At 45.0% G+C, this 27,754-nt stretch overlaps 1 protein-coding gene across 1 annotated transcript in view; it reads left to right on the top strand.

Moving 5' to 3' along the window:
* Nucleotides 1-27,754, top strand: part of LOC138284101 (CDC42 small effector protein 2-B-like) — a 228,308-nt gene that overhangs the window by 179,272 nt on the left and 21,282 nt on the right. The window contains exon 4 of the mRNA XM_069222532.1: nt 4,037-4,154. Coding sequence (XP_069078633.1) covers nt 4,037-4,111 — 75 coding nt within the window. The 3' untranslated portion in view covers nt 4,112-4,154. The remainder of the gene's footprint in view (nt 1-4,036; nt 4,155-27,754) is intronic.

Here is a 27,754-nt window from a genome sequence, read left to right on the forward strand (position 1 = left end):
GTTTTGGTTTTACATTTGGGCCATGAGAGTTTGGCTAACTCTCAAAAGCGTCCCACTTGGATTGGTGACGGGCTGCACTTTATGGACTTTGGGACGCTGCCATGTAGAAAAATCCACCATACCTAGACGCATCTGAAAACTAAACATCTGGGTGATTCCAGGGTGGTGTGTTTCACATGCACCCCGCTCCATTTTCTTACCCACAATGCCCTGCAAACCTCCAACTTTGCTGGATATCACACATTTTTCCCACATTTTTGTGATGGAACCTTCCAGAATCTGCAGGAATCCACAAAATTCCTACCACCCAGCATTGTCTCATCTATACCGATAAAATTTCTGTTTCACTTGTCAGTCTAACTTTTTTTTTTTTTTTTTTTTCTTCAAACTGCCCTTTTGGACCGGCTTTGGTTCCCCCTCCATTTCGACATGTTTTTGTCTCTTCCCTTTCACAAGCACTTGGCCCACCTACACAAATGAGGTAACATTTTTAATGGGAGGCTGAGGGGAACGTTGGGTGGTATGAAATTTGTCCTGGTGCGGTGATCCCACACAGAAATGTGGGGAAAATGTGACTTTTGTAGCTAAATTTGAGGTTTGCTGAGGATTCTGGGTAAGAAAACACTGGGGGATCCACGCAAGTCACACCTCCCTGGACTCCCTCGGGTGTCTAGTTTTCAGAAATGTCTGGGTTTGGTAGGTTTCCCTAGATGGCTGCTGGGTGGAAGGAAATTTGTGGCTCCTCTCAGATTCCAGAACTTTCTGTTACCAAAATGAGAGGAAAAAGTGTTTTTGGGCCAAATTGTGAGGTTTGCAAAGGATTCTGGTTAACAGAACCTAGTCAGAGCCCCACATGTCACCCCATCTTGGATTCCCCTAAGTGTCTTGTTGTAAAAAATGCACAGGTTTGGTGGGTTTCCCTAGGTGCCGGCTGAGCTAGAGGCCAAAATCTACAGCTAGGCACTTTGCAAAGAACATGTCAGATTTCAATGTAAAAATGTGATGTGTCCATTTTGTGTTTCCTGTCACAAGCATTAGGCCTACCCACGCAAGTAAGGTACCATTTTTATCGGGAGACTTCGGGGAACACAGAATAGCAAAACAAGTGTTATTGCCCCTTGTCTTTCCCTACATTTTTTCCTTCCAAATGTAAGACAGTGTGTAAAAAAGACGTCTATTTGAGAAATGCCCTGTAATTCACATGCTAGTATGGGCACCCCAGAATTCAGAGATGTCCAAATAACCACTGCTTCTCAATACCTTATCTTGTGCCCATTTTGGAAATACAAAGGTTTTCTTGATACCTATTTTTCACTTTTTATATTTCAGAAAATTAATTGCTGTATACCCGGTATAGAATGAAAACCCATTGCAAAGTGCAGCACATTTATTGGCTCTGGGTACCTAGGGTTCTTGATGAACCTACAAGCCCTATATATCCCCACAACCAGAAGAATCCAGCAGACGTAACGGTAGATTGCTTTAAAAAATCTGACATCGCAGGAAAAAGTTAGAGTAAAACGTGGAGAAAAATGGCTGTTTTTTTTCACCTCCATTTCAATATTCTTTTATTTCAGCTGTTATTTTCTGTAGGGAAACCTTGTAGAATCTACACAAATGACCCCTTGCTGAATTCAGAATTTCGTCTACTTTTCAGAAATGTTTAGCTTTCTGGGATCCAACTTTGGTTTATCACCCATTTCTGTCACTAACTGAAAGGATGCTGAAAGAAAAAAAATAGTAAAAATGGGGTATGTCCCAGTAAAATGTCAAAATTGTGTTGAAAATGGGGTGTTCCAATTCATGTCTGCCTGTTCCTGAAAGCTGTGAAGATGGTGATTTTACCACTGCACACCCTTTGTTGATGCCATTTTCAGGGGACAAACCACAAGCCTTCTGGAGCCCTAGTTTCCCTTTTTTTAAACAAAATTTTTGCTGTCTTTTGGCTAATTTCTTAGTCTCCTTCACGGGAACCCACAAAGTCTGGGTACCTCTAGAATCCCTAGGATGTTGGGAAAAGGACGCAAATTTGGCATGGGTAGCTTAAGTGGAGAAAACGTTATGAGGGCCTAAGTGCGAACTGCCCCAAATAGCCAAAAAAAAGGCCTGGCACAGGAGGGGAAAAGGCCTGGCAGCGAAGTGTTAAAAGACCAAATAAGGACAGACGGGCTAACAGTACCAGTTCCCTAGACCTCTAAGGGAAGAGTTTTGTGAGTGCTGGTGAAAATACGGAGCTCGTGGGGGTGGCAGCTTTCTTTTTAGTGTTAAATCATCCTTTGCTGACGAGAAAGTGTACATTGTTTCATTGCCCTGTTGTCTCCCGGCCTTAGGCAGGGAGTGCAGTTCAAGCTGGTCATTACCAGATAAGGTCTTGTGGATATAAATTACATTATTGGGGCCTTTGTGCTCTGGGTGGCAGGTTGCACCCTTCACGGCACAGGGAAAGTGGCAATGGATAATATTCCGGTCTGAAATAGAGGTAGCAATTATTTCCCATCACAAAATGACAGGTCAGTTGTTAAATCCTCCATAGACTGACAGCCTGCTCCAAAATGAAGAGTAAAATAAAAACCAGTAAAAAAATCGCTGATGCAAAACACACGCTGATTACATACAAAAGTTTTGTGGGACCAGTCAAACTTTGCAGGGGATGGCCAGTACGCAGCCTCGGTGTAAGGTGTGCAGGCAATGCGGCCTATACAGTCTGCTTGTCACTGGTCACCTAGCGTTTATAGGGGGTGGCTTACTCGGCGATCGGGGGTTCGCATTGGGTGTACTTCATTTCAGCAGAGTTTGTCTCTTTCACACAACTCCAGGCAGTAACCATACATTGATGATTCTGGCTGGGTAAAGCCCTCTGTGCTCACGACTACAGTGCCCCCTCCTCCTGCACCTGCCTCCCACCGCCCAGGGGTGCTGCACCACGCACCTGCTAACCCTTCGCGCACTGTGGGTGTCTGTCAGGCGCGCAGTTCCCCTACCCCACTAAATCCATTTCTGTCCACACAGTACTCTGATGCCCTCTTCTGTTACACCTGGCTGTCTGCCCGACTGGTGTGCCCTCTATCCCACACTTGCCCCCTCGCCCCTCCTGCAGCCCTCTCTTCCCATACGTTTCCCTCTGCCTCCTTCATTGACCTTGTGCTACAGTTTCATTGGTCGACTCCATGTATGGGTTATCCAACTTTCTCTGCCTGCCCTGGCCCCCACACACAACTCCTCTACATTCTCTGCGTCTGCTCGAATACAAAACTGCGTTTCGCTATAAGAAAGTGAAAACTATTGGCTTTGACAATGCAGGTTTGTTATCGCTTGTTTTTATTTATAATAGTGCAGCTGGAATGAATGAACTCTTAAGCCGTCAGACCTTGCATTGGACAACTAAACTAAAATCAATTCTTGGGGTTGGGTTTTTGTTTTGGGGTGGGGGCTAGTAGTTGCACAAATCTTAACATTGACAGTAACATATTTGTAAAGGTTGTTTTGAAGCAAGAAGGTGGTGAGTAGAACTCGCGGAAACATGCATTAACAACTAAATACCGTTTAGTTGTTTGGGAGGCAGCCGTGAGCTGTATGCGGAGCAAGGACACGGATCGGTACTTGCAAGTAGCTTTATCTGTGGGTGACAAACCTTAGTTAAAAACGGTGTCATTTTTGCAAAGCACCATAGTGCTGCCGTTAATAGCCGGGTTGGTTACACCAAAGTACAGTAATTTATTTTATTGTGACTGTAACATGTAATAACAGTTTAAGTGGATTATGGGCTTGTCTGTATTTTGGCGTAAGTATACCTTTTTAATTTGAAGGTTAAGAAATGTCTACCTGTAAAAAGAGCATGCTCGTTTTACAGAAAGAGACTTTTTTTATTATACATACCAAAACTGTAAATACATTGAAAACTGCTTTTAGTAAAGAGTACAAGCCTTGAAAAATATTCACCAGCAATTTTCGTGTGTGTGCTGTAAAAGCTGGAACCCACCACTAAAGAGCAACACAAACTAATGCCCTTGGTCCAATTTATATTTCCCCTCTCTAGATCGAGGCGTATCATGAGAGGATGCGGTCCAAAGGTGGCTATGAGAACGGCGTTTCTGCGAGAGTACAGCATTAGCAGCTCCCGCGCTTCAAGAGGAAAAGCACAATTTGTCGTAGGAGTATGTTCACTTTACGTTCTTTTAGTAATTTGTATGTAGTATGTGAGTACATTTCCAGTCCCTCTTGGGTTCTCTCCAAGCTGTGGCCCCTTATCATTTCAAAACAATGTGAACGAATACTTCCATGAGCTTGTCCCATATATGTAGTATCAATGGCGTGGCCTTCACGGATAGCATGTCGCCTAGGACTGTGTGAAAGGTTTGTTCCATGTACTCCTCTGTAATTCCTGAAGTTTGCATAACGTGGCATTTCTCATTAATGTTTTTGCCCACCAGAGACTGGTCAGAGTGGAAAATGTTTTCTACCCCGGCAGACATACTCCACTTGAACTAGTCTCCTGCTGGTATCTTGTGTGACGTTTTTGTGCGATGTTACCCTCACGCAGAAAAAGTACCATTTAGCAGAAAAATGTATTTCACGTAATTTTTACATATTTTGCAAACGTTTGTGAAATTCGAACTTGTCCAGTTGGCACATACTATACACGTGTTTTGGGCACCTTTGGTTTCTCCAAGCTGTCTGAAAGCCATGTATTTTATCAAAAACTTTGATATTGTCTGGTTTGTTGAGTTTCAGACCCTGAAATGTCGTGTTTACATTTTCAGAATGTAATTATAATCTGTGTGTCTTTGTAAATAATTATATAGACTTCAATTTGGCTCGACGCCTAAATTCATGTTTACGTTTTCCAGCTCGCAGTACCTTCATGTCTAGACCTGGTAACTGAATAATGTGACTTCAAGTGTTTACACCTTCTGCTTCTCTTGAGTATATTTATGACCTGTATGCTTGTCGTTCTAATTCTAGGATTCAGTTCAAGCTAGCCTTTGCCACGTTTTGTGTTTTTTTTTTTTCTTTTTTTTTCACACAACCGTGGAAACTGTAATTTCTCTGCCATTATCAGTTAAGGTCTAGTTATTGTAGAGTCCAATTGTACTAATATCCGGTAGGTAAATAGCCGGATATTTAAGATTAAAGGCACATCTTCAATATGTGGATTTTACTTTTATGTTGCTAGATCTGATAATATGTTCTGTATTTCACATGCTAGTGTAAAGGAGTTAATAGAAGGCTGCCTCGTCTGAAAACACCAACAGTAAATGGATTGTATCTGCTGTTATCTGATTGTAGTGCAGTGTACTATATTGTAATGCAGAACTGAGTGGCATACACTAGATGTGGAGACATATGTCCTGGGAAAACTCGCTCAACAACTAAAAATGTGGGTTTATGGTAAAGGAATTAATTCACTGAAATAATTCCTTGATTTACGTTTCCAAGGAGTGATTTTGAAGATTTCCTCACGCGATGTGCCAAAATAATAAAGTGCAGAGGTGTGCAGAATGATCAGTGCCACTGGAATTATGCGGCAAGGGAGTGCCAGATTATGTGGCAGTTTTGAGTAAATTATAAGGCAAGAATGGGAAAATTATGCAGCGTAATAAGGCACATTTTGTGATAGCTGTACTTCACTATTATGTCATTGTTAGGTCTTGGCTAGACATGGTTTGCGCAGTCTCTTCAAGACGTGTTGTATATACTTTGTGAGCTTCAGCCTGCCCATAGGCTTCCTATTTGCTGGCTCCTTTGTTGCTCTCCTATTCTTTCTCCTCATTTGTCCATGGCCTGCATTGGTTAGCCATTTCCGAGAGCAGCGACCAAGTATTATATAAATACACTGGTCACCATTTTAACATCTTTCAGGAACTACTCTTTTCTTTAATCTGGAGCACTTGAGGCAAGTGCTCATGGTTTACTGAGCTCCGCTGTGAACAAGTGTGTAAATCTTGTTCTTATATAGTCACATCTGCTGTGCATTCAGAGACCGAGATCTGTTTTTTTTTTTTTTTTTTTTCCTTCTTCCCTCGTCCTTTATTATTCCCATTGTCGATGCTTCCTGTTACTCGTGGAATTATTGCCACGCAACACATGCCGATAATTCCAATGATGAGACCGGTGAGTCGATGGCGGGAGTTACTTGACAGCCGACAGGGGACCCGAGTCTTGCGAGGGAGCTCCTCGATTTCTGTGTCTTTTAAAACCTTGGATAATAAATCCTGCATTTAATGCCCTTTGACATCTGGTGATTTGTGCAAAGACCATACTACAACACTTCCCCTGTTGTTATGTGGTCCGGGTTAACGTGTTTGTTGTACCCACACATGACCCACTTATCCCACTCCCCTCTCAACTCAGAGGTGCTGTAGCAGTGAGAGCTCCATCCGACAGCTTTGACTGCAGAACTGTGATGAGCCTTGGGAGCGCCTTGCGCCTTGTGCACAGATTTGCGCATGAATCCCTCCACTTTCTCCGCTGCAGAGATAGTTGACATGCTTGAGGCTGTGCGGGCAGCTCAGTCACCAGCAGGGGGCGTCACTCAATAGCTGCTGTCTGCTCCGTTCTCTTGGTTGCTTCTCGTCCTGCTCATGCCTTGGTGTATGTTCATGTCTGCCCGAAAGCTGCTGGCTCTTGCCCCGCTGGAACCTCCTGAACCGTCATCACTTGCAAGTGCAGAGAGGCCCACACCTCTGGGTGTCACTCCTGCCCTCTCCCGTTAGTCCCCCACACCTTGCCCAGTTTGCAACTGCCACAGACCGGGCCCATCACTCAAGCACACCCCCATTGAACAACACTCTGAGTAGAGTCTGTGATGTACGCATAAAGAGCAGACCAGCTGCTTGTTGAGTTGCCACTTCTCTCCACTGCAGGGAAGCCTTCTTTAAAGAGTCAGTGATCAAAACAGAAACTAAAAAGAATTATTAAATTACAGATCAAATTAAATGTAAACATAACTACAATGAACCAGTATTGACTAGCTCCCCATCTACACTCTGTTAGGGGACGTACTGCCCCACAGGCCCGGGAATTAATTTTTACTATTCAGTTCAGTAAAGCAGAGCTGCACCACCCAGCTTATAGTGCATAGACTACTTGGTGTCTTTCTATCAGCGCTGCTCGTGGTCATGTCCATAATCAGGGGTATGCGCTTTGCCTGTTTGGGGTCGAGCGCGTGCAAGCGCTCTGGACCATGTTGCAACCTCTCTGTGGGCTTCTAACCACGCGCATGTCACGTCTGTCACTTTCATTAGTTCATGGGCTTGCCTTTTAAAAATTGATTGATTCAGTTTGTGAAAGGCATGCATATGTCCTGCCTATTCCAGTGTTTATCCCTCCTCGAGCGCACCAGTAAACTACTGAAAACATACGAGGCTCCGTGGTTTCACCTGCTTTCTGGACTACTTTGTTTTCATTTCCTGTGCAGCGCGATCTCGCTGGGCAGAAGTCGAGCGCTTTGCATGACTTCAACCCTGTTACATGGATAATTGCACTTTTGCTGGTTACATGGATAATTGCACTTTTGCTGGTTACATGGATAATTGCACTTTTGCTGGTTACATGGATAATTGCACTTTTGCTGGTTACATGGGTAATTGCACTTTTGCCGGTAACATGGGTAATTGCACTTTTGCCGGTAACATGGGTAATTGCACTTTTGCCGATACGTTTCACTGCGAGCAAACTTCCGTTTCCTTTTCTGTGTCTCCTTCACGCTCATGGTGACCATCGGCTCGCATATGTGAAACTGTTTTACTTTTCATTATTAATTTATGTTGCAGGAAAAGTCCGGCTAGGAGTTTACAACGCTAATAGCTCTAACGCGAGCATACGTGAGACCTGTTGCATTGCAAATACTTGTTTTATTTTACAGCAAGGTGCAGGACCCACTTTGACTGCAGTATCGGATTGGCCCCGGCGTTCCCCAGAGCAGACACTGAAGCAGTGAGAGGCAGTTCTGTTTTCCTTGATGCCGCACAATGATCAGAGGAAGTTGCGCTCACGAGTGCAATAAAAGGTCCATGATGGACCCATCTAGCACGCAACTTTAAGAATTCACTTTACATTTCACAGGCAAAAAAATGTGACTTTTAACCCTACCCTAATTTGTTTATGCTTATTATTTTAACCTCTGGCTTTGGAATTTAGGAATGCCCTTTTTGCCTTTTACCTTACATTTAAGGTCATTTGTGGAACTTGAAAAATATCGAATCTTTACATTTTACGTTATTTGTGTGGTTTTTAAAAATCTAATTCTTGCCACGTTGTTCAATTTTCTTGTGCAGAGTTGAGGCGTCCCCAGCAGCCAGCTGCTATACGAACAACTATATAAACAAGTAGACAAGAATTTGAACATACCTGGCTCCTGCAGAGCCTTCTCCCACCCAGATAAAATGTTAACTCTTAAGGGGCACAAAGGTGATCGACCGCTTGAAATCATTGCAGGGCCATGAGCACTCAGTCGCATGACAATCTCTTATCTTGGCTCCCTTCACAGTAGTCATCGTTAGTGCACCAGATATAAAAACTTACACTGCCAAGTCATATAGGTTTTTTAGTTTCAAATAAAAAAGACTGTGCTCACTGGAGCACAGCCTCAGTTTTTAATTTTCATAAAGAATTGCGCAGCTTAGCCTAAACCCTGGAAATTTGGTTAGCGTAGTGGGTAATAGAGACTTCTGTATTATAGTGCCTCTAGGTTGCAGCCTGCTACTGAAAACACTATGGATATTCATATTGTTTTAAAACCCGATTACACAGACTTTGGAAAATCCACCTAAATGTTTTCAGCTAAAACTAAGCATGCATTTAAAAAAAAAATTATGTTTATAATTGTTTACTTTTCTCGCTCGGCCTGAAATGTTTAGGTTTCTCCTTGTTATTAATTTTTAGTTTCTCAATGGTAAAACACATCCACATTTGAAACGCCAGTAGCTTAAGCATTGCCAATTGGTTTTGCCTATTCTTGTTACATTTGTTAACACTCTCTGAGTATTGGTAGCACCTCATTAGTTACAGTCAATTTAACACCAAAATATACCAATAAGCAACAGAAAGGTGGCCTTTCAACCTGGGAAAAGGGCCTTAGATTGCGCAGCAACACGTTAATCTGTTTTTGGTAACTTTCGAATCGTTTGAGCAAGAAACACTTTTTTGTTAAGATGAGTATTATGTAGCAGATGATGGATAATGTGGCAAACGCAGCAAATCGATATTGATGCGATAAATGCAGTGGCCGCACAATCCCATAATTCCAGTGGCCCCTAGTATAATGTGCATCTGTTGCCGTTTAATCTTTCACATTTAGACTGGACATTTTAATACTCAAAGGGCTTGAGCATGCTGCTGACTGAATTGGATCTGTGGAATAAGGAAAACTTGCAGATGTTTAAAGACCACTGAGAGTTTCAGCCTTTTTTTTAATAATATATACCATTTCGCATCATGGTGATTGTCTCGTAGGCACTTCATTTGGTTTTATAAGGCCCTGCTCACTTATTTCTCAACATCATTATTGCCACTTTGTGATAAGTGGGAGACGGCGGTACCAGGGTAAAAGAGTGGTCGAAAGCAGTAGCCTTTCTGCACTGGGTATTCTGCAACGCCAAATTCAAACTGATACAGGATTTCATCCTTCATAGGACCTATTTATCCCCTGCTGCACTCAACACATGCTTTTAACAGTCTAGAGCCGGTTGCCCTCTTTGTTTAATGACAGCAGCCGATTTTACAGATATGTTCTTGTCATGCCCCTCCCTGGGGCCTTACTGTACCCAGCTACTAGACCTCCTCACCACTGTTCAAGTTGAACCTATTCCTCATGATTGGACATAGTGTGCGCCCATGTGCAACTCGTACCCCCCTATGAAAGAAGATTTGTGACAACTTGAAGTATGGGGATGACCCACGTGTAGCCCTTTAATTCCAGTATAACCCATTAAAACATCATATAGCATATCATATTGGGGTATGTCACTTGTCATCAATCGGTCCAAAGACCCCCCACCCCACAAGGGACAGCAGAATTTGACAGATGAAATATGAAGGATATGTCTTGGAGCTTTTTTCAAAATGTTTACAAGGACAGTAGGCAGCAGATTGGTTACAGCACTCGTGGAGACAGTCTCTTGCCACTAATGGTGCAGTGCGCATTGTGCCTGCAGGCCCTGAAGTACTGGGTTTTTCAGAACCCAGTGGTGCCAGGGAACACACCCTAAGACTTCGAGTCCTTCCTGTTTCAGACTACAGAAACACAGAGTCTTCTTGGTGAAGTCAAAGATCTTGTTTATTGGCTGCAGCCAGTAACAGGTATCCTAGAAGTACAACACGGTGTATATTCTCAGGAGACTGCTCCTCTTACAAAGCTAACCTTCTCTTTTATACAAAATATTATGCTTTAGGCAAACATTCCTTATTTTACAGTTGACAATTCACATATTTTCACTACAAAGAAATAGCAGGTTTATAATGACAAGCCCATATTTCAGTTTGTCCAGCCCTCAATCAATTACCCGGAAAGGCTTAGTACTTTCATCAGATATCGACGGACCCCCAATATAAACGGGCACCTCCTCCTTATAAAGCAAGTCATAAAGAGAGAAACAGGGACAGGTGTGTGTAAGATTAGGCATGGTTTGTGTGTGATGAAAGGTTTTATGATGTGTTGTGCCTTGATACTAATCTCATTCGGCCACTGGGAAAGAAACTGGCCGAACAGGTTTGGCTTCAGGCAGTGAAGTCAGCTTGCCCAGGTCACAGAGGAGTCAGCAAAGGTGTACGTGTCCTTCAGACTCGTTTTCAGCATTAGACATTGGCCTATGTGAGGGCAATCACAAAATGGCTGTCGTTTAAATGGAACACGAGGGTTCAAGACGGAAACTCTGATATTCGGGTGATTTCGTTACCCGAATATGAATACAATGCTTGTGCATACTATTCTAATCATTCTCGGTCTGCTAATACCAAAATCGTTGTGATACGACGATGTTTATAACATGGGTCTAGAATTTTCAGTACCACAGACCCTCCTTTTGCCCTTACATAGGCAATAACCTATACTCACGCTAATCTGAGTCCAGGTCTATATTCATAAAGTCGTTGAGATGTTGCTGTAGCATCATCCTATTACTTAGCTCGTCCCTTGATACAGGTTTCCTTACACTCGATGTAGCACAGAGGCCACATATTGCAGGAGCACACTGTACACACAGACAGGACAGGAAAAGAATGGCTAAGATCATCCCAATGACTACCAGAGTCTTCCATCCCCAGGCGGATATCAGCTCCCAGAACCACCCCATCAATGACCAATCTCCTTTATCCACGTGAATAGACTCGGAGATCTTATGCAGTTTGTAAATGGCCTGGTAGACTGTCGGAGCGTTATCTGGGATGAAAACACAGCAACTTGATTGGATCACTTTACATACCCCACCTCGGTCTGCAAGTATGACGTCTAATGCAACCCTGTTCTGAAGAGTCATAAGGCGATCCGACTGGAGCTCAGCAGTCAAATTACCAAGGGCACCGGCGGTTTCAACTACTGTGGATTCAACCACCCTTGTCAATTGCCTTATGTTCCTGCTGTTAACCATAGGGCCCCAAAACGGCAGAAAACCCTTTGCGAAATCTCAAAATTCTTGTCCTGTAGTGCCTTCTTTACTTATGACACCTCGAACTATCCTTGTCTTATGGTAATCTGCCGCGGCCGTGTAGGTGGGAGGTAACAGGAACGAAACAAAACATGTGCCTGAGAAGTCAGAAGGCAACCATGTATAGGCTCTGTTATGGCAGATGAAATAGGTACCCTTAGCTGCTAAGAAGGAAGGAGAAGTCTGAGACGCAAAAACATATGTTTCAGTGCAGATACTTTTCCCTAACTGAGCTCTGGGATTCTTGCCATTACCTTGCAGACATAGGTGACCCTGATGGGGTACAATCCAAATCGGGGAGGATCTCTGTGCTCGCTGGTTCCCACTCAGAGTAACTCCATATCCTGTTATGTTCCATCCAATATATGCTAGTGTCTCATCTCTCGGGATAGTCTCATAGGAAATATCTTCCCTAATCATATCTACTATACCCTTAGCTAGAGCACTATTCTTAGGATTATCTTTCACAAAACGTAGGGGGTTGGCTTCATACGCGTATATGAACACCGTTCTATATGCCCATACAGAACCATTATGGCTGAAAGGCAGGACCAGATAAGGGATACCTTTATCAGTAGTATGAGGCATAAGACCACACACCCAACAGTTAGTTGTGTTCACTACTAATTGGTGTTGGTGTAGAAGATGAATGAATGAATTGTTGACAAATTCTAATCTTCTGGCAGACTCGTGTTCAGGCAGGGGGTGAAAAGAATGCGAGGAAACAGTAGAAGGAGGTATGGGCTGAGTAATGGGTGCAAATGTCACTTGAAAAGAGAATAAAACATATCCTATAAAAAACGTCATTACACTAAGCAACATGAAAATACATAATATCAAAAATCGTTTCTTTTTCATTATTATACCCATTCTGGCTTTAAAGTCCATCTGTCTGGCAGGTCTCTCATTCTTGAAAAACTCCATCCTCTCTAATTGCTGCTCGTGGTGGTAGGGTGTTCTATGCTAGGGAATGCTTCTGTCAGTCCAGGGCAACTCCCTTAGACCTACCAGAACTGTCGACCTAACGTCTTCAGCTGCACTCCAAAGACTTGGCCAACCACGACCCTACAGCTGAACCCGGATGGCGGTTCGAAAAGAAAAAAAAACAAAAATAAGAACGTTTCTCAGATGAGAGAGCCGCACTTTAAAAAAAAAATAGCAAAGGAACGGGAAAAAATTATTTGTCCTTAGTTCTTGGTCTCAAATTATAACGGCTTTTTCCAGGTACTGTCTGGTTCTGGAACAAGAGTTCAGGCTCTGTAGTGTTCAATCGAATTGACGGTGGCACAGCTTCTTGCAAATTATTGTCCCTTTCTTGTTCAGAAATTGTTCCTTTTACACGTGCATCGCTAAATGGCAAAAAACGAGGCACAGTCTCAGTCTCAGAGTCAGCGATCCCCTCCTGGTCCCATCGGTCGTACGGTAGAGGAAAAGGGACCCTCTTGCAGTGTACGCCATGGATTCAGTTCTTTTTCCCTTCCACTCGAACAGCTGATCTTGTTGAGAGAAGGACGAGGTAGGGGCCGGTCCAACGGGGCTGGTCATTCTTTGTCCGCTGGAAGTTCTTGACCAGCACCCATGATCCAGGATCGATAAGATGTCCTGGAGCTTCAGAGACCTGAGGCAGAGTATCGTGAACCTGTTGGTGTAGAACACGCAATTTAGCCGTCAATTCATACAAATAATCAAGCAGTACAGGGTGTTCGATCTCACTGAATTTTGTTGGTCTTGGCACTCCCCATATGTTGGCCGGGCGGCCGAACACAATTTCATAGGGACTAAGTCCCACTCGCGAATGCACAGTTATTCTTGTTGATAGGAGTGCTAGAGGCAGAGCGTCAGGCCATTTAAGACCAGAGCTCGCTTGTATCTTTGCCAACTTCAGTTTTAGCGTGCCATTATAGCACTCTACTAGTCCAGCTGATTGGGGGTGATTTGCAGCGTACCTAGCCCTTCACATACTGTTTTCATCACTCGACCCACAAATTCACTCCCATTATCACTCCAGACCATTCTCGGCATTCCAAACCTAGGGAAGAATTCTTTGGCAAGGGCTTTAGCTGTGGATAAGGCAGTGTTGTCTTTTAAGGGATATGCTTCTACCCATCTTGAAAAAGCACAAACAACGACGAGTACGTATTTCAGATTGTTGCACCTTTCCATGTGGATGAAATCTAGCTGCAAAACCTCGAACGGATACGTTGGAGGCGCAAAATGACCAGCTGGAGTTGGGGTTCCCCTACCAGGATTGTATTTCAGACACACCATGCAATTCGTGACCACATTCTCTGCACATTTAGGAATTCCAGCATTTTGCCATACTGGAGCCAACAACTTACAAATCCCTTTCACACTGATATGGGCCATTCCATGAGCCATTGTCACCACTGCAAGCACATACGCATCGGGTAACAACCATCGCTGATGTTCTGACAAGTCAACCCAACAACCATTTTCATCCAATTTACCCGTACTCTCTTTCCACACACTCAATTCTTTCTCTGAAGCTTCAGCTTGAAGAGACTTCACACCCTCTATCGTATCTTCACATATTCCAACGTCACCAACCCATCTTGCGGGGCCTGCAACATACATTCGATTCATCACATCTTTTGCTGTTTCTTTTGCGATTTCGTCAGCAAATGCATTGCCACGACCGACATCATCAGTAACCTTCTTGTGTGCACTGCATTTCACAATCGCAACTTGTAATGGCAAGGTCAGTGACTCAAGAAGCTCATTCACCAACTGACCATGCTGAATTTTAGCTCCATGCGAAGTCAGGAACCCACGTTCTTTCCAAAATCGTCCAAAACTATGGGCCACACCAAACGCATACTGGCTGTCGGTATATATGGTCACTTTCATTCCTTTCGATAACACACACGCTCTCGTAAGTGCAATCAGCTCTGCTGCTTGAGCTGAATTATGTGGTATACGTGCAGCTTCAACAATCGTATGCAAAGTTGTGACAGCATATGCTGCAGTCGTATCACCATTCGGAAGCTTGAAGCATGAACCATCCACCCATAAGGTACCATCACACTTTACAAGAGGAGTATCTTTAAGATCTACTCTCCCTTTCGTTTCTTCTTCTGTCCTAAGAAAACAATCATGTTGTTCAACATCATCTGTCTCTACTGAAATCGGCAATAATGTGGCTGGATTCAACGTATTGCACCTCTTTATGTGCACATGACTCGCTAACAGTGTCAACTCGTAACCTGACAATCGAGCACTGGTTAAATGCTGTGTCTTGGTCCTGTTTAACAACGTGTCCACTGCATGTGGAACCATCACAATCAACATATTATTCATCACTAACCCAGCAGACTGTCGAATAGAAACAGCTGCTGCCGCTGTGGCTCTCAAGCAACTCGGCAATGCTTTAGCTACCGGATCCAAAGTTGACGAAAAATATGCGCATGGGCGCTGCTTGTCTCCAAAAGACTGTGTCAGCACTGACAATGCACAACCCTCTTTCTCATGGACATACAGTGTAAAGGGCTTACTGTAGTCGGGGGTACCCAACACAGGAGCCGAACACAATGCATTACGCAATTCGGAAAAACTTTTCTGACAATCTTCAGACCACGGAACGGGGTTCGGTGTATCTTTATAGGTCAATGCCACCAAAGGTTTGGCCAGCAAAGAAAAATTTGGTATCCATTGTCTGCGGTATGATGTAATGCCCAAGAAAGCACGTACTTCTCTCTGTGTCCTTGGCACACTCAATTTTGCAATTGCCTGAATTCTTTCTGAGGTCAGTTTCCTTCCCTCCTTCGATAAGAGATGACCTAAGTAGGTCACTTCTTGTCGACAATATTGCAGTTTTGAAAGGGACACTTTGTTATGTAAATCAGATAAATGACGCAACAACGACAAGGTGGCTTCTTTACAAATCTCTTCAGTATCTGTAGCGACTAGCAAATCATCGACGTACTGAATAAGGGTAGCGCCGTCAGGTAAAACAATTGCATCAAGCTGTGTTTTTAAAGCCTGACTATATATTGATGGACTTTCACAGTAGCCTTGTGGACCGCGTTTGAAGCGGAAACTTCGGCCTCCTAAACTGAAGCCAAAAATATCCCTGCTCTCCTCGGCAATCGGTATGCTGAAGAAAGCATTCTTTAAGTCAATAACCGAGAACCAGGTGGCGGAAGCTGGAATCATAGTCAATATGGCAGTGATATTAGGAACAACTGGAAACTGTGGCACAACTATTTTATTTACCTCTCTAAGATCAATCACGAGCCTGTAAACAGGTGGCTTAGAGGGGTCAGTACGTTTCAAAACAGGCAGAACAGGACTATTACAAACGTTGCCTCTTGTCTCTTCAATTACATCTTTTTCAATTAAATCATAAATGATCGCTAGCAGCGCCTTTTCACCTTCACTAGAGATCTTGTATTGTTGAATGCGTGGTAATTTAACATTGGCTTTCAATGTCACAACATAAGGCGGTATTTCCAACAGACCCACGTCATTAGGACCAGTAGCCCAAATGATATCAGGAAGAAACGACAATTCGGTCGGAAGTTTATCCTTCGACAAATACATTGGAGAGACCAATTTCCTACCCAGTGTAAGTTGTACTCCCGAAGGAGAACAATATAATGTCGCATACAATCTTTTCAACAAATCCAATCCTAACAAGTTTTCACCACAACCTGTCGTCAGAATAAGGGGTGCTTCCAATTCACAAGGTCCAACAGAAAGGGACTTAGGACTAGAAATCGGGTTCCTAACCGGGGCGCCAGAAAAACCTACTGAAACATTCATCTCGCCAGACAAAGGTGCGCCAGGGAGTTTTGAGTGCATATTAGAACTCTTTGTAGCACCAGTATCCAACAGAAAAGGCTCCGACACACCTGAGGTAATCACCTTAACATAAGGTCCATTCTGATCTACTGGAACTAAAAAAAACTCCCTCTCTTCGTCTATGGCTGTCCTAGCAATTATTACCTTCCAGGTTCTCATCTTCTGCATAGTAGTCGTCAGCATAGTACTGAGCCGTCCTACCAGAAGCGTTATGTTGCTGGTCAAAACTATTCATTGAGTTTTGAGACGGAAAGGAACGCGTGTTCTGGGGAAAACTTCCACGTCCTCTACCTCTAGGAGCTTGTTGAACACCTCGACTCTTGCGCCAGAAGCACCATTCGTACGCTGTAACAAAATAGGACAACTATACTTGAAATGACCCTCTTCTTTACAATATGAACACTGTTTGGGACCTACAGGAACACGTGGTTGAGAAAACTCGAACCTTTGCGAGTTTCTCTGGAACTGTTGAGATTGCTGATAGTTACTCTGACCACCACGTGGCGGATACGCCTGTTGTAAAAGAACCTTCGTCTTTAATTCTTTAGTTTTCTTGTCTGCTCTATCCTTCTCATCTTTATCCCTATTTTCGTAGTACTGTGCAGTAGCCAATATTTGTGCTGAAGAGGAAACGGCCCAAGAACTCTCTGAATCCTTCAATTTCTTACACAGCTCGGCAAGCAAATTGTGTACAAACTTGTCGACGAACAACCGTTGACCACCTTCTGTACTCATATCTTGACCACTGTGGTCGATAAACGTTTCCTCAAACCTGGTGAAGAAATCAGACACTGTTTCATCTTTCTTCTGCTTACACGCAGACAATTTATCCCAATTCACACGCATCGCAGGCATTAGAGTCTTCATGTAAGTAATGATCCTAGCAGGCAGTTCTGCTACCAAAGGCTCAGGCTTGGCACCACCAACTTGTCTATCATTTGCAGCACTAATATTAGCCCATGAGTCACCTAACTCTTGTGCATGATCTGTATGGCGAATCAATCCCCACAAAGGCTGTGGAACAACATTCCCAAATAACATGTCTATGTCGGCTAAATTCATAATGCATGAGTCTTCAGTCTGTGATAATTCCTTATAATACCCTGCAGGGTTTTTACTGGGATCAGGCAAAGTCTGCTTAAGGGCTAAAACTTCAGCTCGCTTCCACGGAACATGTACCCAAACACGCTGAAAATGAGCTGGGACAGCATCAATTTGATTAGCAACATCAGCCGCAACGGCGTCCTTCCATACCGGAGGGACTTCTCTCATTGGGTACTGTCGCACCTTTTTTTTTAACAGAGGAGTCATGTTGGAACAATGACTGAGAAGGATCCTTATTCCTAAAGGACAACAACGTCGCAACTGCTGTCTCAACATCCGAACCCACAATCGTGCCCTTTGCAAACTCAAACCGTACACGGCACAAATCAGGCGGATTTGTTTCCAAATCATTATCTTCTAATTCCTCACAAAGGAAAGCACACATTTTCTCAAAAACGTATCTTTGTTTCGGTGCTTCCCATTGACGGAAGACATCCATAACAGACTCTACATCGTATCTTAAAGGGTAAACAACCCATTTACGCGCCATACGGTCAAACATTTCTCTCTTGAGAATTAGGCAGTTGACTACGCGACTGCTTACGCTCCGAATCTGGGGTCACACCAGACGACCCAAAGAGAGGAAATATAAGGCTGGCAACAGTATCTGTCATTCTCTGTCGGACAGAAGGAGAAGTTGATGAAAGAACAGGAGGAAAAACAGAGAGGCAAGGCAGACGCAGAAGCAGACGCAGAGGCAGTATCGGGAAGAACACCAGAAGAGGCAGTCGATGTAGTACATAAAGTGGCAGGAGGTACAGATGGAGCAGGTAGCGAAGTCGGCGGCCCTTGAAGGGGCTGCGCCATAGTAGTAGGAGCCAACTGAAGAGGAGCTGGCGGCTGTGAAAGAACCTGAGGCACAATAACCGGAGGTTGCACAGCTAAAGGTTGCGGGGGTGCTGTAGCATTCTGCGCATAAGGGAGTGGCGAACTCAACAAGTGTGACATTAAAGGATCTTTCTCAAGTTCTTTTGCTGCATCTTGCTGAAGAAGCGGAAGAACTGGATAACATTTATCGGTCACCAATTTACGTTGCCTGTGCAACTGCTCATTCATCTGTTCTTCTTCATCATCTTTAAACTGCATGGCAGCTTGCATTATCGAGATACCCTCTTCCCTCTTATTTCTCTTTGCTAATTTAATTTCCTTCTGTTTGGCTTCCTTACGCCATAGGCGGAAAGAGTCGAACATCGCCGGCCGGGCTTTCTTCTTGAAAAGTTTAACCTCCAGATTATTCAGAATCTCTGTGTCAAAACTACCATATTGGGGCCATTTTAAAACACCATCTTTCCTGGTGTATCGGATCCATACTTCATTATATGTGAGGGGGCCTATGCCATGTTTCACATATAGTTCATAGGTTGGAGTTCCAATCGGAGGAACCGGACACGAGTCCTCCAATCGGGAATCCCTATTATAACCAAGACAAAACAAATTTCCATATCTGCTAAGACCAGGCATCTTCGCTCTCTAGTCTAGCTTCAAACTTCAAAGGATTATCGAATACGATAGCCTTGTGAATACACGAATCCCTCGGCTTTGGTACTTGCAAGTTCCAAATCAAAGATCCCAAGGGGATACCAAACTAAGAACCAAACTAAGGACTGGGAGAGGCTCCACTTATACTTAACTGAGGTATCGATGACGTCACCAGAAGACTCGTTTATCGTTTCGCTCTACCAAATCATCAAGGGTCCAAAACAGGGCGATAGTCAGGGCAGCAGTCCTTCGTAGCCGTCGGGAAGCGGGGAACCTCGCAGCAAAGACTTTCGGACCACGTCGACATACAGGGGTCGATGAAGTGGCGGCCTCCCTCCAGAATTTTCACACGAAGCTCCTCACGAACCTCTGGCTTGGACTGGTACCGCTGAAATCGCCCCACGTTGGGCACCAACTGAAGTACTGGGTTTTTCAGAACCCAGTGGTGCCAGGGAACACACCCTAAGACTTCGAGTCCTTCCTGTTTCAGACTACAGAAACACAGAGTCTTCTTGGTGAAGTCAAAGATCTTGTTTATTGGCTGCAGCCAGTAACAGGTATCCTAGAAGTAAAACACGGTGTATATTCTCAGGAGACTGCTCCTCTTGCAAAGCTAACCTTCTCTTTTATACAAAATATTATGCTTTAGGCAAACATTCCTTATTTTACAGTTGACAATTCACATATTTTCACTACAAAGAAATAGCAGGTTTATAATGACAAGCCCATATTTCAGTTTGTCCAGCCCTCAATCAATTACCCGGAAAGGCTTAGTACTTTCATCAGATATCGACGGACCCCCAATATAAACAGGCACCTCCTCCTTGTAAAGCAAGTCATAAAGAGAGAAACAAGGACAGGTGTGTGTAAGATTAGGCATGGTTTGTGTGTGATGAAAGGTTTTATGATGTGTTGTGCCTTGATACTAATCTCATTCGGCCACTGGGAAAGAAACTGGCCGAACAGGTTTGGCTTCAGGCAGTGGAGTCAGCTTGCCCAGGTCACAGAGGAGTCAGCAAAGGTGTACGTGTCCTTCAGACTCGTTTTCAGCATTAGACATTGGCCTATGTGAGGGCAATCACAAAATGGCTGTCGTTTAAATGGAACACGAGGGTTCAAGACGGAAACTCTGATATTCGGGTGATTTCGTTACCCGAATATGAATACAATGCTTGTGCATACTATTCTAATCATTCTCGGTCTGCTGATACCAAAATCGTTGTGATACGATGATGTTTATAACACGGGTCCAGAATTTTCAGTACCACAGCCCCAACACGCACTACCACCTGGGCATTTAAGCAGAGGACATCACCATAACGCCAATGGCACAACAACATTTCGGCGTGCTCCATAAAATCCCAGGGCACCACAAAGCGCATTTTCCCTGCTGGGGTACCTAAACACAGGCGTAGCCCACAAAGTTCCAACCAGGCATCTAGGGCAGGCAAGATAGTCAAAGGCCAACAGCAAGTCAGCCCTCATCTCTCGCCAGACCATTGCCCATAGAATCACACCCGCTAAGGGGTCAGTCCAGCCAAGAGTCCATATTTCAAGTGATCACTGTTATTTTCAGCCTAGGGGGACGGGTGGGTGGGATCCGTTTCTGGTGAGCGCGACGACGGACACCTCTTGAGATCAGGGGACAAGGAGGGCAAGGCCCGGCTTCCAGCCCCCCATAAAAATAGTCTCACGTCTGGTCCCCCCGTCGCCTCCAGAAGACGTGCTTCCAGGCCATTGTAGCCTCTTTGTTGTTCCTGCTACTTCCGCCGGTCCTGCACGATGGGGGTGAGGGAGGTTTTCTGCCGTGACCCAACTAAGGGCGGCCCTCCCCCAGATACTGGGGATCACCAAGGTATAGTGTGAGCACAACGTGCAACTCGCCCCCTCCTCCTATAAAAAAAAGACTCGTGACAACTTGAATTATGGGGATCACCCACATGTAGCCCTTTAATTCCAGTATAACACATTAAAACATCATATAGAATATTATATCGGGGTATGCCACTTGTCATCAATCAGCCCAATCCCCCACCCCCTTCCTGCCCCAACCCACACCGAACAGTAGATAGCCCCTGGGGCTGAACTTAGACACACCCAGGTGCCTTTATCCCGCGGGTCTGTCTTAGATCTCTGGACCTTCACACGAAGAGAATGATCAGTCCGGAAATGGTTGGTCAGTTTGATCCTGGATCCTTGCCTGGCTTTGGAGGATGCTACTAGTTCCGAGATCCTGAATGCTGCAAAAAAGGCTAGCGAGTAGGCAAAGCGGAACAGACTAAGTTCATAGTGAGAACGGCATACCCCCTGCAAAACTCCCACCATTCGTGCCAGCCTTGCTGCGTCATTAGGCCATATGGTGTCTTCCTTAAGGAGGTTCATGCGTTAACAACCCATGATAGCCCTCCTCATCCTAGGATCTTTGGTCGGGTCTGTCACCGATGTGAGCCCAGCAAAGAAGGCAATTGCAGACAGCTGCCTCTGTACTAGGTGCAGAGACTTGCCACCCTCCCTTTTCTTCACCGGGAACTTTAGGATATCCTCGGGGAGAAAATGCCCTGCCGCGACAGGGGACTCAAAGGATGCATTGTATACTTGCCAAGCCGACTCATACGTACATTTGGTCTTGGGCTCCAAGGATGCGGCGATCAGGTTTGAATTGATGGCGTAACAAGCTTCCACAACTCCTGAGGGAAGACTGACATTGTCTTGTCCGCTTGCGGCCGCAGTGCTCTGAACTCTGTCAACTTAGAATGAGACAAGGTGTCAGCTACTGCGTTATTAACCCTCTGGATACGCTTTGCTGAGAACACGTTGTGCATCAAGCAACTGCTGACAAGGGCCTTAAGCAGGCATAACACAAATGGGCACTTTGCACTCTGATTATTTATTGCCATGACCGCCGACATGCTGTCTGAACAGAACATTATCCTGCTGTTGCCCCCCCCCCCCCCCCCCCCCATATCTGCAGCACAACAATAATATGAAAAAGAGCTCTAGGTAGGTAATGAATGTTTCTGGTAAGCCCAGAGGCCCTCCATTCTTCTGGTCAATGCTGCATGCACCATCTTGTGCCACAGATTGCCCTGAAACCCACTCTGCCCGCTGTGTCAGTGAACAGAGCAAGCTCAGTGCTGGACCGCAACTGCTGTTGCCTTAGGAGGGTGCCATTGAAGTTATCCAGAAAACCCTTCCAGGCCCTCAAGACCTCATTGACCTCAGAGAACAGCCGAGTGTGGTGATGCTTGGCCTGGTATATGCCTGGCAATGTTCTTTGAAAAGGCCCTCCCCATAGGAGTCACCCGCAATGCAAAATTCAATTGCCCAACCAACACTTCCAACTCGCGCAATGTGACCTTCCTGCCCTCTAGACAGGACCCAGTGGATGCTATGAATGCTGCGACCTTATCTGCCGGGAGCCTGCACACGCCCGCTGCTGAGTCAATTTCAATGCCCAGAAATGTCGTCCGTGCCCTCCGTCTTGTCGGCTGCTATTGGCACCCCAAGGGCTCAGGCCAACTATTGGAAGCCCAGCAGGGCCTTCTCGCAGTTTGTCGAGCCTGATGGTTCCATAAACAGAAAGTCATCCAGATAGTTCACTGCCCAGTCTGTGGCCGCCACATCCTTTACTGCCCATTTTAGGAACTTGCTAAATGACTCAAAAAACGAGCATGCAATGGAGCATCCCATAGGCATGCAAAGATCCAAGAAATACTGCCCCTCAGTTGTGAACCCCAGTAGGCGAGTGTCTTCCGGGTGCACTGGCAGGAGGCAGAAAGCTGATTCGATGTCTCTTTGGTCACTAAGGCCCCTCTACCTAGCTTCTGGAATTTGCCCAGGGTCTCATCAAAAGTGGTGTACCGCACAGTGCAGAGGTCTTTGGCTAAACCATCATTGACCAATGCACATTCTGGGAAGGAAAGATTGTGGATTAGGCAAAATATCCCTAGCTCTCTCTTTGAGACCAGACCTAGACCCAGACTCAGAGGTAAACAAACCAAGCCCTCACAAGGGGGTGATGGAAAATGGCCCGCCACCCTCCCTACCTGCATTTCCTTCATGATTTTTTCATGTGCTATCTTCGGTTGTCTCAGGACTGGCAACTGATTCCTAGGAGGGACTGGGTAGGGGTGGGGGGCACTAGAAAGTATGCAGAATCACTCTTTAAAACCGTGGTATAGGACATGGGCGTCTTTCGAATTCTTGTACCTGCCAAGTTGATGAGCCAGAACATGAAGACGTATGGGCATAGGAAGCTAGCCGGTATGTTTGCTGCTGCCTGCTTTTGGGCAGCTGTGACTCCTTTGGTTTTCCGTGCTTCTTGAAACACTTGCTTTCAGGGTCCCCTTGAGACCCTCAGAAGGAGCAGATGTGTTTATATTTGCAGACAGGCCCCTACTGCATTCCTTTTTGTTAGATTGCCAGCAGGTGAGTTTTTTGTCCCCCAAACTTTTACCTGACCGAAAGGGCTGCCCTGCTTTTGCCCCTTAGGGGGACATGGTGAATTTAGAGTGCCATAGATTATCCTCCCTTTGATCCCATCTCATTTCTGGCCAGACCGCCTTCGTCTGCCTAAACTTAACATTGTATTGAAGCCAAGAGGAACCTTGAAATTCTGAAGCCACACTATGAATAAGCGGGATGTATGCAAACAGCTGAGGGGCCAGCAACGGATGTCGCTCTGTCAAGATTGCTGCATAGATTGAAAATCCTGTCACCCAGTTCTTCAAGGACATTCCAACCTAACGTTCCGGGGTCTGAGTTCCCCTTCCTTTCCCAACCTGGCCTTCCTCGGGACCACACCCGCGTTAATCAAGTCAAACATGTCTACATCCCCTTATAAATCTTTTCCTTGGTCTCTGCAGAAATGAGCCAGGCAATTGCCGTAGGAGGTGTCAGGATGGGCGCTATGGAGCCAAGGAACAATGCACTGGTCGATAGTGGGTACTGCACAGTGATAGTTGGGATCGAGGGGGGTATCGCCGGTGTCCATACTTGTGCTGCAACACTAACTTGCCCGTCCACGGAATTCACCTGGATAGGGGCCTGTGCATTTCCCACCTGCCCAACCACCTGTACCAGGGCTGGCCCAGAGGAACCCACTGCTGTGCTTTGAACAGATGGAAGGGATTGATGGGTATCTGGCCCCCCTTGGGGTTGCGCTGCCACCGGAGCCACCTCCTCTCCAGGGGAAGCACCTCTCTGGTGCCCGGGCAAGTGGGGGTTACTCTGACCTTTAGCCCCTTCGCTGGTGTCACCCACTGGTCCCTTGGAGGCTGACTTCTGGGTCCGAGTGCCAGGGACTGCCTCGTGGACTCACCCTGAACAACTGCTGCGGCCTTTGGTTGCGTGCTGCATGTAGCTCCAGGAACGAGGAGGAATCTCTGTAACGTGCTGGGGCCTTTATCTGCCACTTCAGTAGGAGGGGAACTGGCCCCAGCTGCGGATTCTTTTCAGGACCTTCTGACAGCTTCTGGAGGGCCCAGTCCAGGCATGGGTCTTGGCCATCCCTCAAAGCTCGCTGAGGGAGTGAAAGTCAGCTTGCGACATGAGGGCATAAGATGACGATCCTGCACGCTTGGGGACCAGGCTGAACGCGCTAAGGGCTCTGCTGCGACTATACTATCCCACTAAGGATTGCATTTTCTATGCTAAAAGAAGAGAAGGATGCATTATATATTCACAGATACCAACAGCCATGAAATACACAAACGATCCAAGAGAGATAAGACAGTCTCTCCCAAATGCACATGCTGTAATTGCGTTAACATGTCCTTTGTACTCCATATCTGTATGTCAGCCTATTATTTATACAGCATGCTTTGTGGCTGTTGGAAAAACGATAAAAACACGTTTAAAAAAAAAAAAAAAAAAGACAACCACTCGCCTTGCTAATCTAGCACTCCTTGTCGCAAAGTGCACTATCATCATGCTTTGGAAAGTCAAGCCCCCTCCCTCTGTTTTGGTATGGCAGTGGGCCTTAACGGGCAGAAGCAGAGCGCTGAATGCTTCATCGAGAAGCCAAAGGGGTCTGTAGTTGCACCATAGCCAGTGTCTGGGACATTCTTTTGGAGACTCCGAAGATCTAATCGCTTGGAACTGCTCCACCCTGCCAACCCACGACCCTCACCAACATTGCCTGCTGCATTGATAGTCCTTTCCTCATATCTCCACCTATGCAGAGCAATTTAGCACTACTTGTCATAAGCTAGAATAAATCTCTTTCCTCTTCCACCTCTCCGGCACATGGAAGGCTCTGTAAACTCCTCTAGTGCATTCGAAGTCATGCGGATGTGAAAATTAAGATTGCTGAATGGGTTAGTTGGTAGTTATAGAATCAGTTTGTTGCAGAATGGATGGATTTTTTATTTTACCATTTAGAGCAAGAGTGTAAATGTTAAGTTATCTAGCATTTGTATAGCATGCAACTACCCTGCGCTTGGCATCCAAGCACTCTGTCTGAAGCGATTATGGGCCTACTTATAAGCTTGGAAAAGTGTGTGGTTGTGTATGTCCTGAATGTTTGGTGTGGTGGGTGAAAGTTTGACACTGTGAACTTGTCTCTGCTGTTATGTATGCCATTTTTTGTAGATGTGTGAGAAGGGATTGTGCATATTTCATGCATAATTTATTCATCATACCAGAACGATGAATTACCAAACCTAGTGTGTAGCTCTATAGTTTCAATGAGCGATCAGGCTAGCTTTGTAATTTTATGGGATTTCACCAGGAGCTCTTCTATATATATGGCCATTATTTTTTAGAGTGGCTTATTGTGCTGAAGATGGGTGTGTTGCAGGGATTGATTGGCAGGGACATAGCAGAGGGTGTGTGTGTTTGGAGTGTTCGCCCCCCCAAATAAATATATTTGTGACAGATAGTTGGGTGCAAGTGCTTTCAGTTGAATATGGTGAAGTCTGTCGGATTTCACCAAGAATTTGTGCACACACAGACAAAACCGCACACACTCTCCCTCTCTCTCTATTTTCAAAGACTTCAAAAATGTTGGTTATCTCGCAAAATAATGTGCTTTCTCAAACTTGTTACCCCTACCAATCCTCATTCCTCTCCCTTTCTGCTGTCCCTTAAGCCCTTCGCGTACACCCTGCGTCGTATGTTTTAACACTATGTACCAGCTTGACTGTTGAGAAATGTGAAGCTCACAGCCCCTCCGTCTTACTCATCAAGCTACGTCCCTGTTGATTGGTGCAACTCTAAGGTCTCAAGCTTTTATTGTCTTCTGGAAGGCAAACTTGTTTTACAAGTTCTTGATCTGAAGGAAGTTCCAAAGTTTGCTGGCTTGAACTGAGAAGGCCGATGACAGATTTAGGATTTCTGAAAGCATACCAATTGTATTCGTAAGAGCATTTTGGAAGGGAGTCTTTAGTCTTTGACTGTGGGCCTTCAATAGGTCATGAAACAGTTGGCTTGAATGCCCTGAAAGGATGTTCCTGGCCACGTCAGAAACTGGATTGAAATTGATGGAGGCAGGTACATGAATTGGATGTGTTTGAAGTCGTAAATGTATTCTCGAGCTTTTTAGATGGAGAGAGAGGTTTGGAAACTCGGTGTTGGTATTTGTTAGCAAAGGAGATCATCATCATGTCTTCAGTCTCTTTAGTACCACCCTTTCAGATAATTAACAGTTGATTAAAGAGCTATGGACTGGGAGGAAGTTTAACATGGAGAAGATGCCCGCTGTCCTTGAATTAAGAATGAGGTGCAGCCACACACCCCCGACCTCAGCCCAGTAATGTAACTTTTCTTAAAAGCCTGTTCTTTAAAATATGACCATTCCTTTTATTACAATAAGACTACTGTAATCCACGCTGTAAAGCACACCTGTGAATTTATTATCTTAGTTCCGATCCATTATGGAAAAATATTTTGACAAGTTATAGCGTTCCGCCAACTGCACACCATTGGTCAAGGTGCACTATAAATTGGCAAAATAAATATGCTAAATTGTCGAGTAATCTGGTGCTAGGCACTGCATGGAGAAGCACTTTATTTTAAATTTGTTACAGTGTTCTTACTTTGCAATCGTTTTTTTAATTCTCTTTATTGACATTTATATATGAACAAGCCCTTAACCTTGGCCACAGAAGGTATTAAGTATGTGTCGGATGCATGCAACATTACCAGTGACAAACCAGGGTTGCAAAACAATAAATGGTATAACATAAAAGGAATTACAGTAAACAGTGGTACAGTAAGTGTAGATGCACATTCTTTTCAGTTGCAGTTGTCAGAGGTGGTCCAGCCACATGCCCCAGTACTCAGCCTTAGCTCCAGCTTCCCTCTTGATCAGTGTCAACATGAAGTAATCAGTAACCCAGTAACACAGATACATCAGTTCCCATAATCCAGACCAATGTGGGTGTACACCCTTAAATACCCGTGAGCCTGTTCAACTCCAGCTCAGCCGGTTCACCTCCCCCACCACCCTCGTGTCTTCCCGATCCTATGTAGCATTATGTTCTGGAGCTTGTAATGGCAACCCTTGCTCGCCTTCCCCTGCCATTTACCTGTGCATGCTCTCCAGTTGTACTGCCCAAATCTCTAAATTCTCCTGCAACTTATCATCCCGGTGATTTGGCTTCATGTGAGCCTCCTCTGCCAGTCCCCACTCTGTGATATCTTTACACCAAATGCGAAGCAAAGGGAGCCCAGTGATCATCCATCTAAGGCCACTCTCCTTTTTGCCA

Source organism: Pleurodeles waltl, chromosome 3_1 (assembly GCF_031143425.1).
Source record: "Pleurodeles waltl isolate 20211129_DDA chromosome 3_1, aPleWal1.hap1.20221129, whole genome shotgun sequence".
Taxonomy (NCBI): domain Eukaryota; kingdom Metazoa; phylum Chordata; class Amphibia; order Caudata; family Salamandridae; genus Pleurodeles; species Pleurodeles waltl.